This window comes from Rhyacophila brunnea, unplaced genomic scaffold (assembly GCF_057557595.1).
Source record: "Rhyacophila brunnea isolate RB1 unplaced genomic scaffold, BYU_Rbru_1.0 scaffold_5, whole genome shotgun sequence".
Classification (NCBI taxonomy): domain Eukaryota; kingdom Metazoa; phylum Arthropoda; class Insecta; order Trichoptera; family Rhyacophilidae; genus Rhyacophila; species Rhyacophila brunnea.
Genome location: NW_028233170.1, coordinates 47,902,190 through 47,916,454, shown reverse-complemented (window position 1 = coordinate 47,916,454; position 14,265 = coordinate 47,902,190). Strand labels below are relative to the sequence as shown.

The window sequence follows — 14,265 nt, the reverse complement described above, 5'->3', positions numbered from 1 at the left end:
TTGTGGCATGGGAATTTACATGTTGGGCATAACCATAGAACATATTAATAAATATAATTCCGATAGGCTATATCCCAATACACTACATTTTGACGCAGGGTTTTGAATATGTGAGTGTCCTATGAAAATGAACCACACATTATAGACGTGCTATAGAGTGTTGCAATTTCAAATACACCAATGTAGAATGAGCGTCAGTGCATAAAACGAGAGCAGTTGTCAGAACGAAATACAAGCGTATTTTTAACACGTGATTAAGTTTACCCCATATTCTTCTACACTCGAGATTGGTTGCCTATTTCTCAACACTCGTTAGGTATTTTAGTTCCCATTATTACTGAGTTCCCTGGGCATAGCGAAGAAAGACACAACATACAATCGATGTAGTACCAGATAAGAGCATGCGATGTGGTAGTGGTTGCTAAGAGATGAAATAGCAATGGGGTAGATATGTCACCCAGTGAGTGGATAACCGCTGGATAAATGAATTCCTACAATGGGCACTAAGCGAATACAGAAATGCTTTTAAATTCACTGGATACACGAGCTCTAAAATTTAGTAGATGTACCTACGTGGTAGCGATAAAATAGGAACCGAGAACAGTGGAGGGAGTTAGGGGACACCTTCATCCAACAGTGGATCGACCCCGAATGATGATGATGATAATATTTTCTAATCATTTAATTAAAAATTTCGCGATTATATTTTGCATACATTAAATCAAAATAACTCTACTTATAAATATATAATATAATATATAATAATATAAATATGCTACGGCGTAGAGGATTCGTAGCGGAGTTGTAGCTATGGCGTAGGCCAGTGCTTCAATATATTTTTATGTCACGACACATTATTCAAATCACAACAAATTCTTTAATTAATATATATTGGGTATTTTAATGACATTCTTGTATTGTATAGGACATGGTTGGCGAACCTTTTTACGTACGCGTGCCAAAATATCGCAAATATTATTTTATGACTGTCTGACGTGCCGAGCAGTTTTTCATATGGAAAATATATATATATAAATTTTATTAAAAAGGTTCAAATTTTTTAATAATTTAGTTCTCAAGTATTGCTGTTTTACTTAGTTTGGTTCTTTAAGCACAAATTGATACTAGAATTGCTCCGATCAGATAAGATAAGGCATTCTCTCGCTACAGTGGTCTCAATAATTGTAAAATGATTATAAATCGATCAAAATCAGAGATTCGTGGCGCGGTATCCCCCGCCGCCTGATGAGGTCAGTCCGTTAAGATTATGTCTGACGCTTAAAACCTAAGGAACGATCTATGCAATTTAAATTAAACGTAATGCTTATTCTTGAAGACTATCTGCCTGCTATTTTTTATACAATGTGATCTGTCATTTAAGTATGAATTTCGTCGTTTCGGTTTGCGCATCGATTGGTAAATATTATTGATAATACTATTTTTAAAACCGAAGAAAATATGCATGGCTATGTCGTCATTATTTTTTAATATTATATAATATATATTTATTTGTAAAACATTTGTGTGTCATTCAAAATCATTTCGCGTGCCACTAGTGGCACGCGTGCCATAGGTTGGCCATCATCTATACTATAAGAGAAAATAACTTTAATATTTAAGTCGACGCTTGAAAGAAACTCGTAATTCCTGGTAAAAAAACAGTTTTCAAGATGACGTTTTTGATTTCGTGATAGTGAATATCGTCAGAAAGATTGCTTACTGATATGTGTGGTTACAAATAGTAGACTTTTTAAGAACCTTTATTGTATCTTCTCCAATATGCCTTGTGCTACAAAGAATTTTCCAGGGTTTTTGAAAGGCGGTTTTACAGGCCTTGGCCGAATCCAAATCAGCAATACCTGCGCATCTATTCTATATACAAGACTACTATCAGCAGCTATCGAGGGTAGTTTTTCACTTATTGTATCGAAGTATTAGCACTTATTGTAACAATTACAATAAATTAGCCGTCTAAACAGTCAAAACTGTCGAAAAAAAAGCTCTAAAATTTAACACAGCCAAGAGAGGTAATATTGCAACAATTACAACTAACGTATTGTAGTTGTTATAATAAGTGCTAATACTTCGATACAAGAAATAATAAACTACCCTCGATAGCTGCCGATAGCAGTCTTGTGTATAGAATAGATGCGCAGGACATTTTTATCAACTGCCGCAATTTTTATTTAACTTAAGCATCAGGTAGAGTAGTTTGCATGCCAAAATCCTTAAAGAAACCTTGATAGTAAATGCGAAGAATCCATAAAGATAATATACAAAAAAACCTCTTTTTTTTTACAGTCAACCGAAATTAAGAATTAATTTGTTGAATGAATATGTTGGGATGTTCATACTAAATGATTTATATGACTACCGTTTGAGTGTAGGTTTTGTCAGAATAATAATCGCCTCAAACAATATGCTTGCGAGTTCAAGTTATTTATTTTTTTATTTTTCTCAGATATGCAAGATTTCGGAACACTCTCGAGTAAAACAGTGACTGAAGTTCTGATGCTGGAAATGAAGATGGCTCCGGCCGCCAAGACTTACTTAGTCTCCGGATATCCAAGATCTATGAGAGACGTCGCTGAGTACTCAGATAAGGTAAGAAAATAAAAGTATTCACTTTGACAGCATTTCAGCTTACTATTAATATTTTCCAGCAATTCATCACGAAAACTATACATAAAAATATTGCATTTTATTTTTAAACGTGTTAAAACACATTCAATCATAATACGCACAACGGAATTTAAACCCCTTTTATTTTTTGTTTTATGTATTTATAGTGCAGTTGTAAACATTATAATAAAACAATTTGATTTTAAAACTAACATTATATAATAATATGGAATTTTTCGTGTATTTATTAATTTAGTTCAGTAATTTGATTTAAAAAAAATCAAGCAATAGAATAGGAAATATTATATTAAATGACATTTTGACGGGCATGGAATGCGTAAAAAGATATACGATTAATATTTAAATTAAAATACATTGTTATTAATAATTCTACCATTCTAAAATCAGTGTGGTGGAGAGCGCCGGGTTGGCGAGCAGAACTTTTTTTTGTTCTTCTCCAGATAGTTTTTTTTGTTGATTTTACCGAGGCTTTGACTGCAAATTGCTGTCATTTCTTCTCTTCTAGAAGAGGATCTGTCGCTCAGATCCTCACTCTTATTCTGCTAAAGAACTTTCCAATTTCATTTTTTTTTACTTCATACTTCTGGCATTCTATTGCACAATCCGAATTATATTTTTACTATCCATTTTGTTGCAAAACCTCCCCCAGAATCTCTCCTAAATGTCCTTCTTTGAAGTGTTTGTATACCCAATTTACTGCTTTATTTATTTCTCCAGATACTTCTCATCAATATTATGTAACATACAATAATTTTAATCAATTTGTCACCTCAATACTACAACTAGATTACTCTGATTTGGTCATTGTTGGGAAAATGAAAATTTATACTTTACCTGATTAACATAAATTTAGGTTATAATTATTATTTAAAATAAAAAAATGTGCTTGTCTAATTGGGATTAAATAATGTTCAATTGTAAGAAAAAATATTGTATATATATTATGTTATTTATTTAATGCATTTATGGTTAGTTATCTAATATTTTTAAAGACACAAATAATACAATTCCCATTAACTTCTGACTTATCTACTTTAATCATTTTGTAGAGAAGAAAAATGTAGAATAATATTCAATAGTTAACCAAAAAACAGTGAAAATCAAGTTATCTAGTTGTAGTATTGAGGTGACGATATAATATTGTGGGAATATAAATATTTAAGACCACAATTGCCATACAATTTAAATAATAATCATAAGTAATATGACTATACTAATTTTATTTTACAATATGATTTCTTGCTATAAAGTTGTTAGTGTTTACTGCATATACTAAATTAATCAGGGCTGTAGAATCATATTCAATATCTATCTCAAAAAAGTGAACATCAATTAGTTATCTAGTTGTAGTAATTGGGTGACGAATTGAATATAGAAAATTATGTCGTTAAAAAACCGAATCAAAATTAACCTGGCGTTAAATACGAAATAAACGATTAATCGTTCCGATTTTCAGGTGATAATTTATTTCCAGTTTTACTTGGCACTGTGAAATTCAATCTTTCGTTTTTTTTAATCCATCGATACTAGTAAGTTATGCTTTTATAAAATTTTCAGTATGTATCGTAAGAAAGATTTATAAAAACAACGACTCTACAAAATTTTATCTATCACTACGCCACTGAATAACATCGTTCTGGAATAATAATTGACATTGCATGCTGTAATAGAAAAAGTGACTTTCCCAAGTATATTCCAAGCTCTTTGAGTGGAAACAAAAGATGTTTTTTGTGGTTTTTTAATGATTAATTCTGGAAACCCTGCGTATTATAATAAATAATATGGAAGGGTTTTTATACTGAATACACTTTTTTAGGTTAAGGACCTAGCGGTGAATTTTTTTACAATACAATGGTATCGCCCCGTGCCAAGGGCGAATGTTGCTTTTTGTTGGTAATGTGAAAGAAAGGTGATAAATAATTTCATTGGAATCGCAATTTTGCACCTTAACGTTTTCGCACTTTGAATTAAAAAATACAATCAAAAGAAGGTGTATAACAACCTTCACTGATTGACGCGAGCGTGAGAACCAGAACGTGACCTACGAGTGCTATCAATTTTTCGTGACGTCATGAAAAATAGTTCTAATGATGTACCCAATCGTTAATAGTTTTAAAAGACATATTTTTCTATAAGATACATGGATATGCATAAGCGGAGGGATTCACTGCTTAGTAATAAGCCATAAAAGGGGAAGCATAATGATATTAAAGTGTAGGGTAGTAATAATTATGGTGTCCTACTTTTTCTGTGTTAATTTGAGTGGAAAGTGTCACACGAGGACAATGATCTTGACATTAAAAACTGGCCATAGATTGATCGGAAACGCGTGTAGCGTTAGAAACGCGGTTGGACAATTTTAACATATTCTACGTTCGCTTGTAATATCAAATACGTATTTTAACACTATAACAGGTAATCAACAAAGCCAGACATAATGGAATAACACAGTAGTGTAATTAGTAATATAAGTGAAACAATCACAGACACCAAGGCTTCGAGAAAATAACATAAAAATATATTGTGACTTCACCAAGAATTGAACCCGGAGCTCGCTGATGAAAGGTTAACGCCTTACGCACTAGACTGCCAGACTTCAATATGTTTTTATTACATCTCGAAATGTATATATTGACAATTGCTTTATTTGTCCTAAATTATTAATACATAGAATTGTCAAGTTTATATGATTCAATAGGAAATTTAAAAACGTGGTTTATAAAAAGTTCTATTTATCTTGTAATTATTTCAAATGAACGCACAGAATCATAACATTGATATGTTTTATTTTCTAAGTTATTTCGATATAAGGCAAATACCTATAAGTTATCCTGGATTATGGACTATAGCAAGGTTGGTGAACCTTTTTACGTACTCGTGTAAAAATTTCCCAAATATTATTTCTCGACTGTTTGACGTGCCGAGCAGTTTTCTCATGGAGAAAAATAGTATTTTAAGAATGCTAAGACCATCAAGTTTTTTTTCTTATTTGGTATAGCTATTTTTGTTGGTAGAAATGAAATTGTTTGTTACTGTATTACTTAATTTGGTTCTTTACGCACAAATTGACACCAGAATTGCTCCAATAAGATGAGACATTTTCTCGCTACAATGGTCTCAAGCATTTGTAAATCGATCAAAATCAGGGGTTCGCGGCGCGGCTTTTCCCGCCGCCTGATGAGGTTAGTGCGATAATATTATATGTGACCGAGCTATACAATTATATATTTACATTAAACGAAATGCTTATTCATGGAGTATTTACCTGCTTTTTTATTTTTTTCTTTTAAAAATAAAACATTTCGCGTGTCATGAAAAATCATCTATAGCCATAGATTCGCCACCATTGGGCTATAGTATAAACGTTATATTACATATTTATGCAACGTGTGTTCAGCGCGGTCGCAAATCTGTTGACTAAGAAAAGAAACTGACTGTAAATAACAAATTGTGATTTAAGAATGCTGATGACAATAATAGAACCGAATATTAATAATTCTGTTGTGACACAACAGGTTCATCCTTCTTATTAGGATTATTTCAATAAATGAATAAATAAAATAATCATGCTTTACTTCCACGTACTGTCAAATAAAAATATACAATATTGAAAATTGTTAGCGATTCTTTGGCGATGTTGTGTCGCAAAGTATTAAAAAAAATACATTGTATATGATTCTAATACGCCATTATGAAATTATCGATGTTTTTCAAAACCATCACAATATTATTATCGGCACGATAAATTATTACACCCACACATCTGGTGAATCACTGTTTCATAGAAAACTGGATAGATATCAATATCATAATGTTTTGCCGGAATTGAAAATGTAGCTATCATATTGTTAAAGTAGCCTCTATTTACTTAAAGAATACAATATGTGATGACACTATAATCTACAAAGGAATATTAAAAACAATTATTAAATTGTTGTGGACATGATCTGAATCGACACGAAAGTCGGCCGTCTAAACAGTTTATAATAATATTTAAATTACTAATGAACGGTGTGTGTGTTTTATCTTTAAGAAATTTAAGTAAATACCTACAACAAAATAGACTACCTACATTGTCCTTTTTTCTAATGGTGCAAAGAAGAAAATCGTTTCATTCTATGAATCTAATAAAACTCAAAAATAAAAAAAAAACAAGTAAAAAAACATTAGAAACCGACAAATTTATGTTATATTCAAATTTTGAAATTCAAAAAATGTAGTCGAAGAACGAACTCTTTATACAAAATAAATGACCATATTATTACATAGATAGTACACACTAAACTTTGTCAGTCAAACGTATTATTGTTTTCATTGAACTAAGCCTACAATGGGTAGATAATGTTTGCAAGTTTCAAAATTCAAGCCAAATCCAAGCAATCCAAGCCATAGTAAGTAGATAATAGTAAAACAATATTTATTCATCTATAAAATATCTAAAATTATGCCATTAAACCATACATAATAAGATATTTTATAGATAGAAGAATATTTTTTATCGATTATGGTTTAGTATAGGCAGAGCTTAATGAAATTAAAAAAAAAACTAACCAATACCATCTGTAATATGTATACTTAATTTAACGAAAACAAATAAGTAAAATACATATGACTGAAAAACTGTACACGATTTTTGTCGGATCGCCTATAACATGTCGACTGTGTTTAGGAAAAAGGGCGTAACCCACGATTTTTCAAAAAGTGCTTTTATTAGATATTAACAATGTATACAACTAAATACATGTTCTGTAAAAAGGAAGTAAGCCGTAAATGCCGATTTATTACCTAAATTCAGGTTTTAATTGAGCTCTAATTAAATTTAAATTTAAGGAAAAAAGCATTTACCCTCAATTTTAATGATTTTTTGTAATAACTTCTCTAATTATTAGTAGATAGAAAAGATATTACACCAAATCATCAATAATCATGCACCCAATGTCTGTGCTTATTTTTTTTATTAATATTAAACCAAAATCATTCAAAAAACGTTTTCTGCCTCTTCTGTAAAATTTGTTCTGTGTGGGTTACGCCCTCTTTCCTAAACACGGTCGATATCTAAATTATAATGGTTTGGTTTAGGCATGGTTTAATTGAATTCTAAAAACTAACCAATACCATCTGCAAATTGTATTCATAGTTCAATGACAACAAATAAGTAAGATAGACATTTAGTGTGCATTATTTATGTCAAATCTTAACAGCCTACCTCCGCCCTGCACCACTGTAGGTACGTATTATAGTCCAACGGCATAACATAAAAAATATGCCCTTTTGTATAGAAGAATAAACTTTGGCGTGATCAATGAGCAGTGACGTCCCGTGGGGGTTGGCGCGTCATGCGTTGCATAAGGGCGGCGAATGAAAGAACAAATACAAATATTACAATTTTTGAAAGCAATGGCTGTTTTATATATAAATTTGTATTTGAATTTGAAAACAGTGGCCAGAATTAAAATTGTATATTATAATTGTCGATTTATTTTTTATGATGCTGAATACTAATTAAATGTAGATATAAGAAATAGAATTATAAGATTGATTAGACGTCTTATGGGTGCAAAAATCTTACACATATGTAGATATCTGATAATACTTTTAATTTGAGTAGGGATTTAATAAAAAAAAAATCATTTTTATTTTCTGACGAATCGCTTGCGTCATTTCCGTAAAAGAAAGTCGTCACTGAAATTCTGGCTATCCACCAAGACTTAATGCCACTAAAAAATTAAGATATCAAACTCTTTAATTCATAATATATGTCCGGTGTGACCTTTATGTAACTTTCAAGCTTCTTTTAATTTAAACTAGGTGATGAAATATGTATTGAAAAGTAAGTCATTTCTTTCAGCACTATAATTATATGACAACCGTTTTTTTATTATTGTTAAGTTTCAAATTATTGCCTTCGTTAACTACGAATTTTACACGCGTGAAATATTAAACGCCACATTTGCCTATCAGGGTCAAGAAACAAACGAACAAATTTTCAGAAAGAAAGTAATAATCAGTAATAAAAAAAACTGTTTAAAACTTAATATATTATTTTCATCGCGTTTTCCAACCTTGTGAGGGTTGAAGGTTTTCAGCTGATTTTTCAGAGAGCCGTCTCACCGCGCCTGTTTTGTTTGAATAATATATGTCAACACTCGTACAAGCGTCATTGGACATATTTCGATAATATTGTGCCACTTCGGGTTCAAATGCGTATCAAAGGTCATAATTATTGTATTTGAGGACATATTTTCGTACAGGTTAGTATACATTACGCAAGTCAAACTTATTGAAGTTAGAAGACACCTGTTATACTAAAAAGACAATGCGTTGATTATTATAAACCGTTATTTAACTTTTTTCCAAATGTTCAACGGTATTAGCGTAAAAGTACTTCTTCTTGGTCGTTTCCTTATGGCTGAAGATCGTCACCCGCTTGAAATTCTATCATCTTTTGAGCAACCAAGACTTTTCACCCCTCTCGGTTCTCTGCTGTTCTCAGGACAGAGTGAAGGCTTCCCTCGGTAAGCTCTTTCACTTGGTCGGACCTTCACCGGAGACTATCCAAAACCACCGATCTCTCCAGGTTGTGTGCCGGACAATGTATCAAAAAAAAAAACTGCAGAATGCATCTTAAGTATATTTTCGAGAGCCGTTCCTTTATTTTTTGTCTCTGGATGATCGATTGGTTCGTTCTATGCTATGTCCAAGAAATACGAAGCATTGTGTGCCATCAGCATATTTCGATGGCATCAATTGCCTTCCGCTCCCATCAGGGTCACAAGCATCATTTTCGTGCCCATAGCACATAATATGGCGGGTAAAAGTACTTAATATACTCGTATCAAAAGAACCCTGTTTAAAAATATGTAATTTTTAAGGTCGAGATGCATGGAATATCGTGAATTGTAATAACTACGCTAGTTTTCTGCTTTAGAGATTGTTTACGCGGGCTTAGTATAAACTAATCATTAGTATGTACTCGCTAGTCGCGCTGATACCGACACGTGGTGAGTGTAAAAACATGCGCATATGACTAGTGACAGGTAAAATCTGTCAGTTACGATTTGCGAGTATACACGCAAACAACAACCGAAAAGCTATGGTTATCTTTCAAGTACATGTTTAAGATATTTATAATATAGAGTAAATACAATAATTTAAATACTGGCAGTATTAAATACGTCTCATTAAATTATCAACAACGGTGACAAACTATTTTGTAAAGGGATGATATCTTAGCACGCTATCTTCTTCTTGTGCCATCCCCTAGCGGAAGTCGGCCACCATCAAGGCCATCATCACCACCATCATCTTATCTTTGTCGTCTGCTTCCCGGAACAGTTCAGTGAAGCTGCACTCGTACCAATCACGGATGTTCTTAAGCCACGAAATGCGGCGCCGTCCTCTGCTACGCTTCCCATTGATCTTTCCTTGAATGACAAGTTGGGGAATGCTGTATTTTTGTCCTCTCATAATGTGGCCGAGGTACTGTAGTTTCCTGGTTTTGATACTACGTAGAACTTCTCGGTCCTTCCCCATTCGATCGAGAACTTCAACATTTGTCACCCGGTTAGTCCAAGGAATTTTGAGGATGCGCCTATACAGCCACATCTCGAAAGCTTCAAGTCTCCGTGACATCTCTTGGCTTAGCGTCCATACTTCCATACCATAGAAAAGAATTGAGAGAACATAACAACGTACCATACACAGTCTCAGACCTATAGTATGCTATAATGAATTTATTGCCATGTATATTTAAAAAAAAAAATACACGAATCTAGTATACTCTTTTTCAGCTGTACTGATCAAGAAAATATTAAATTAATTAAAATTTATATTAATCATAAATTTTGTTTATGTACTTCAATATATTCAATTTAGTAAAAAAAAAATTAAGAAAAAATGGCAAGAATTTTGACTCTTTGTGCGATGTTGCCTGAATACCTCTCGACTTTTACTACAGCTGTTATTATTTTGTGTTATCGACTCGGAATTAATCTTCTTATTAGATACTCTGGTAGATAGGTATTACATAAAACTGGATTAAATATGTCCATATATTACCAACCCTTAATTGGAGAAGATATTGTCATATTAAAATAATAATTACAAGATAAAAAGAACTTTTTACATAACACGTTTTTAAATTTTCTGTTGAATCATATAAACTTGACAATCTATGTACATAACTTTTTATTGTACTTGATATAAATACTGAATAAATATTATAGAATACAGAAATGTCATTTTGACATATCATATTGATTTCCATGGTAACGCACGTATATTTTATTAATTTAGTTGCTAGGACCCCCATAGCAACCAATAATAGTGAGTAATAAATATTACTTTTAACGAATTTTTTCTGAAACATAAAAAAACAGAATTAACTGAAAATGAATTCAATTCTGCTTAAAGATGGCCAAAAGTATTAAAAGAATGCATTGTCGTTGTGTTATGATATATTCTAAAAGTTTCAAATGTCTAGCTAGTCGGGAAGTTAGTTAAAAATCTTGGACAAACAAGAAAAAATTTCTACTTCACAAGAAAAAATCTCTACCGGACAAATAAGAATACGAGCTAATAAAAAACGTGGTAAAAAGTAAGTTCGTTTAGCCTTCGATTTTCAATCTATCCGTATTCCCAATTTTTATTTTTAATCACACCAAATAGGTGAAACAACAATATATGTGTCTCTAATTGAATATATTTGAAGCAAATAGGCTTCACTCCATTTTTTAAATGCACATCAACCACTCTCTGTAATGTTAAGGTTGTATTTTTAGTGTAAACAATGGATTTGTCCGCTTATCTCATTGTGTAGAATGTAGAATTGTATGTAATGAAGAGAAGCCCTCTCGTTTTTACCTACATTGATATATTATAATATAGCCTTGGCTGGTGGTCTATGGAAAATAAAGTATCAAATTAACTTTACACTTTTATCTAAAAACTTCTTAATTTCAATATTTTCTTGGACAGATCATAAAAACAAAATTAATATATTATAAGCCATGCGCTAGCGTGATGTCACATGTTCTTTTTCGTCTACAATCGATTTATTTATACTGTATTCAGTACGCCATATGTGGTTTTTCATTGATACGGAATAGTCCTTGCCGCCTTACCACCCTCTCCTAACTGTACGACCCCATCCGTAATGCCGTCCTCCCTCAACCCCTTCTCCGGCGCCTCCCGACTGTCCCATCACCGCGTCACGCCACTAATCCAATGAATATTATCATTTTACCATCACTTTTTGTATCGTCGCTATTATATAATATTGATTTTAAATTGACTTATTGTTATGATGCAATGAGTGCAAGTCTGTGCTGGACATTTTGGTTAATGTAAGCTATAAAATGAGGTAAGATATTATTTGTCGCATCCGGTAAATTTGTTGAAAGCATTTTTATTTGTACGAAGTAAAATTAGTCGAAACCATCATACAGATATATAAAATATGGCAAAAAGTATTAAATCCGAAAGGAATTTTCAATAATTAGCTATTAACTTTTTTGAACCTGTATAATAATGTCCGGAAACTTGTACGTATGCAGCTCGCCGTATTACACTTCAACCTCTTTGGATCGTATCCTACTGACATAAAATAGTTAGGTTAGGTTTGTTTAGGTTAGGTTAGGTTTTCACTCATGAATTTTGCCAAAATCAGCTGTGAAAAATTAATTAATGTTCATATTGAATCTAATAAAATTGGATACCGTATAGTATATGGTCATCTATTTCCAATAGAAAGCTCACGGCGAACTGTGCCACGGTGAAATGTTTTACGCACGATTTACATGTAACCACAATAATGTATGTGTGTTTGAATTAAAAAATATATTATTTATTTGAAAATAACAATGTTCCATTTATATACTTAGATCATTCATTACTTGAAATCTGTATTTAATGATATTATCCCCTCTCAGACTACAAAGTAAACAAAAATAAGCTAATTATTATTTTATTATATACAATTATTTGAAACATTTGCGATGACCTAAATATTAGGTTTAATTTACACGAGTCATAGGCCTACTGATACATCAAAGAGGATAACAACACTCGCCCGGATAGAAAGATATAAGGTTTGGTCTGCCACTTGATCTAAATTATTTTAATTTTTTTTTCTAGTACGTCTTATTCAATACTGAATACACATATGGAGAATGAAGATAAGGACGAGGGTGGGTGAGGTTAGGATGCAGATAGGATGCGTGTGAGAATAAAATTTACCCAGTTTATTCTCCCACATTAAAAATATAAATATTATGATATTACAAGGTTACAATTGAATACTATGCGATTCAAATTTCGCAGATAAGAAAATTATGCATGCTTATCAGCGCCATCTTTAGATTAATAAAGCCTGAGCATATATCTTTGCACAAGCAACGAGTGGTCCACTGTTCAGCTGTCAAAATCAGATCCCTGAATTACTTGACATATTGATTCGCCCTTTCTCATTTCAAATTGAATTATAAAAAATTCTCAAATCAAATATATTATAAATTATAAATAATATACATTCCTGTTATTCATCAGCTGTCAAAGTCAGACTAGTCCTTCACACAAAAACTGCTGGTAATATCGATTTTCAAAAAATATGTAGCATTGATCTATGCATTACATTTGTAGAAGGTATGTTAATTCGTGTGTATTATTTATCATGTAACTTATATATTCAAATCAAACCATTCCCTGTGTGAATACGACATACGCGTCAGTGTGAGCACTCTATAGAAAAATGACAGGCAATGACAGGTCATCCTTAGGATCCATCGCCCATTCAATGGGAGGGGCGAAAAAAGTAGGACCTGTCGTTGTCAATGTATCGGCTTTCGTCTTGAGTCGGCAATGACGCTTATAGTAAGAATGAAAAATGGTGATATGAATTATTCTACGAATTACGTAACGAGTGAAGTCGACGTTACTCTACCGGTATGCTCGTAAAGAGTGAGATGTGACTGTCTACGAGTGCATTATTTATTGACTGAAAATTTGCTGGTGTGTTACTATTTTGCAATGACAATGAAAAGCATGTTTGATTTTTAAATGTTTAGCCAGGTGTGTTTTGTTTAGTAAATTGTAAATACATATTAATATAACTTTTGCTAAATCAGCTTTATTTTGAAATTTAATTGGCCTACATAAAAGGCTTGTTTCACCATAAGTATTGTTTTCACGATTTTGAACAATATGATGTTGTGATATACCTACATTATAGCAATGACATTAATATGGACGAAGCATCTGGAAAAAAATGACACTCACTTTTTTGTCGGGTCTGCCGAATGGCATAATCTGTTCTAACGCCATAACAATAAAGGTGATATTGCTATAAATTCCCGATGCTTTTTGTCGGGTCTGCCGAATGGTTCGGTTCTAACGGGTTCGCTCAAATAAATATTGACACTAGAAACAATGTTCTAACGCCATTACAATAAAGGTGATATTGTTATAAATTCTCGATGCGTGATATCGCATAATGGAAATTGCGTGACGTCTACCTATATGTATGCGAATGTCGCTATGCGTGAATTTACTTGCTAGCTACTGTATTGAGTGCGTTGTCTATTAATAATATCATTGCATTATAGTTATGAAGTAATGGTTTTCTGC

General features: G+C 32.2%; 1 protein-coding gene across 1 annotated transcript in view; it reads left to right on the top strand.

The window, feature by feature from the left end:
• Positions 1 to 14,265, top strand: part of LOC147066515 (adenylate kinase isoenzyme 5) — a 90,451-nt gene that overhangs the window by 21,054 nt on the left and 55,132 nt on the right. The window contains exon 4 of the mRNA XM_085956212.1: positions 2,462 to 2,604. Coding sequence (XP_085812338.1) covers positions 2,462 to 2,604 — 143 coding nt within the window. The remainder of the gene's footprint in view (positions 1 to 2,461; positions 2,605 to 14,265) is intronic.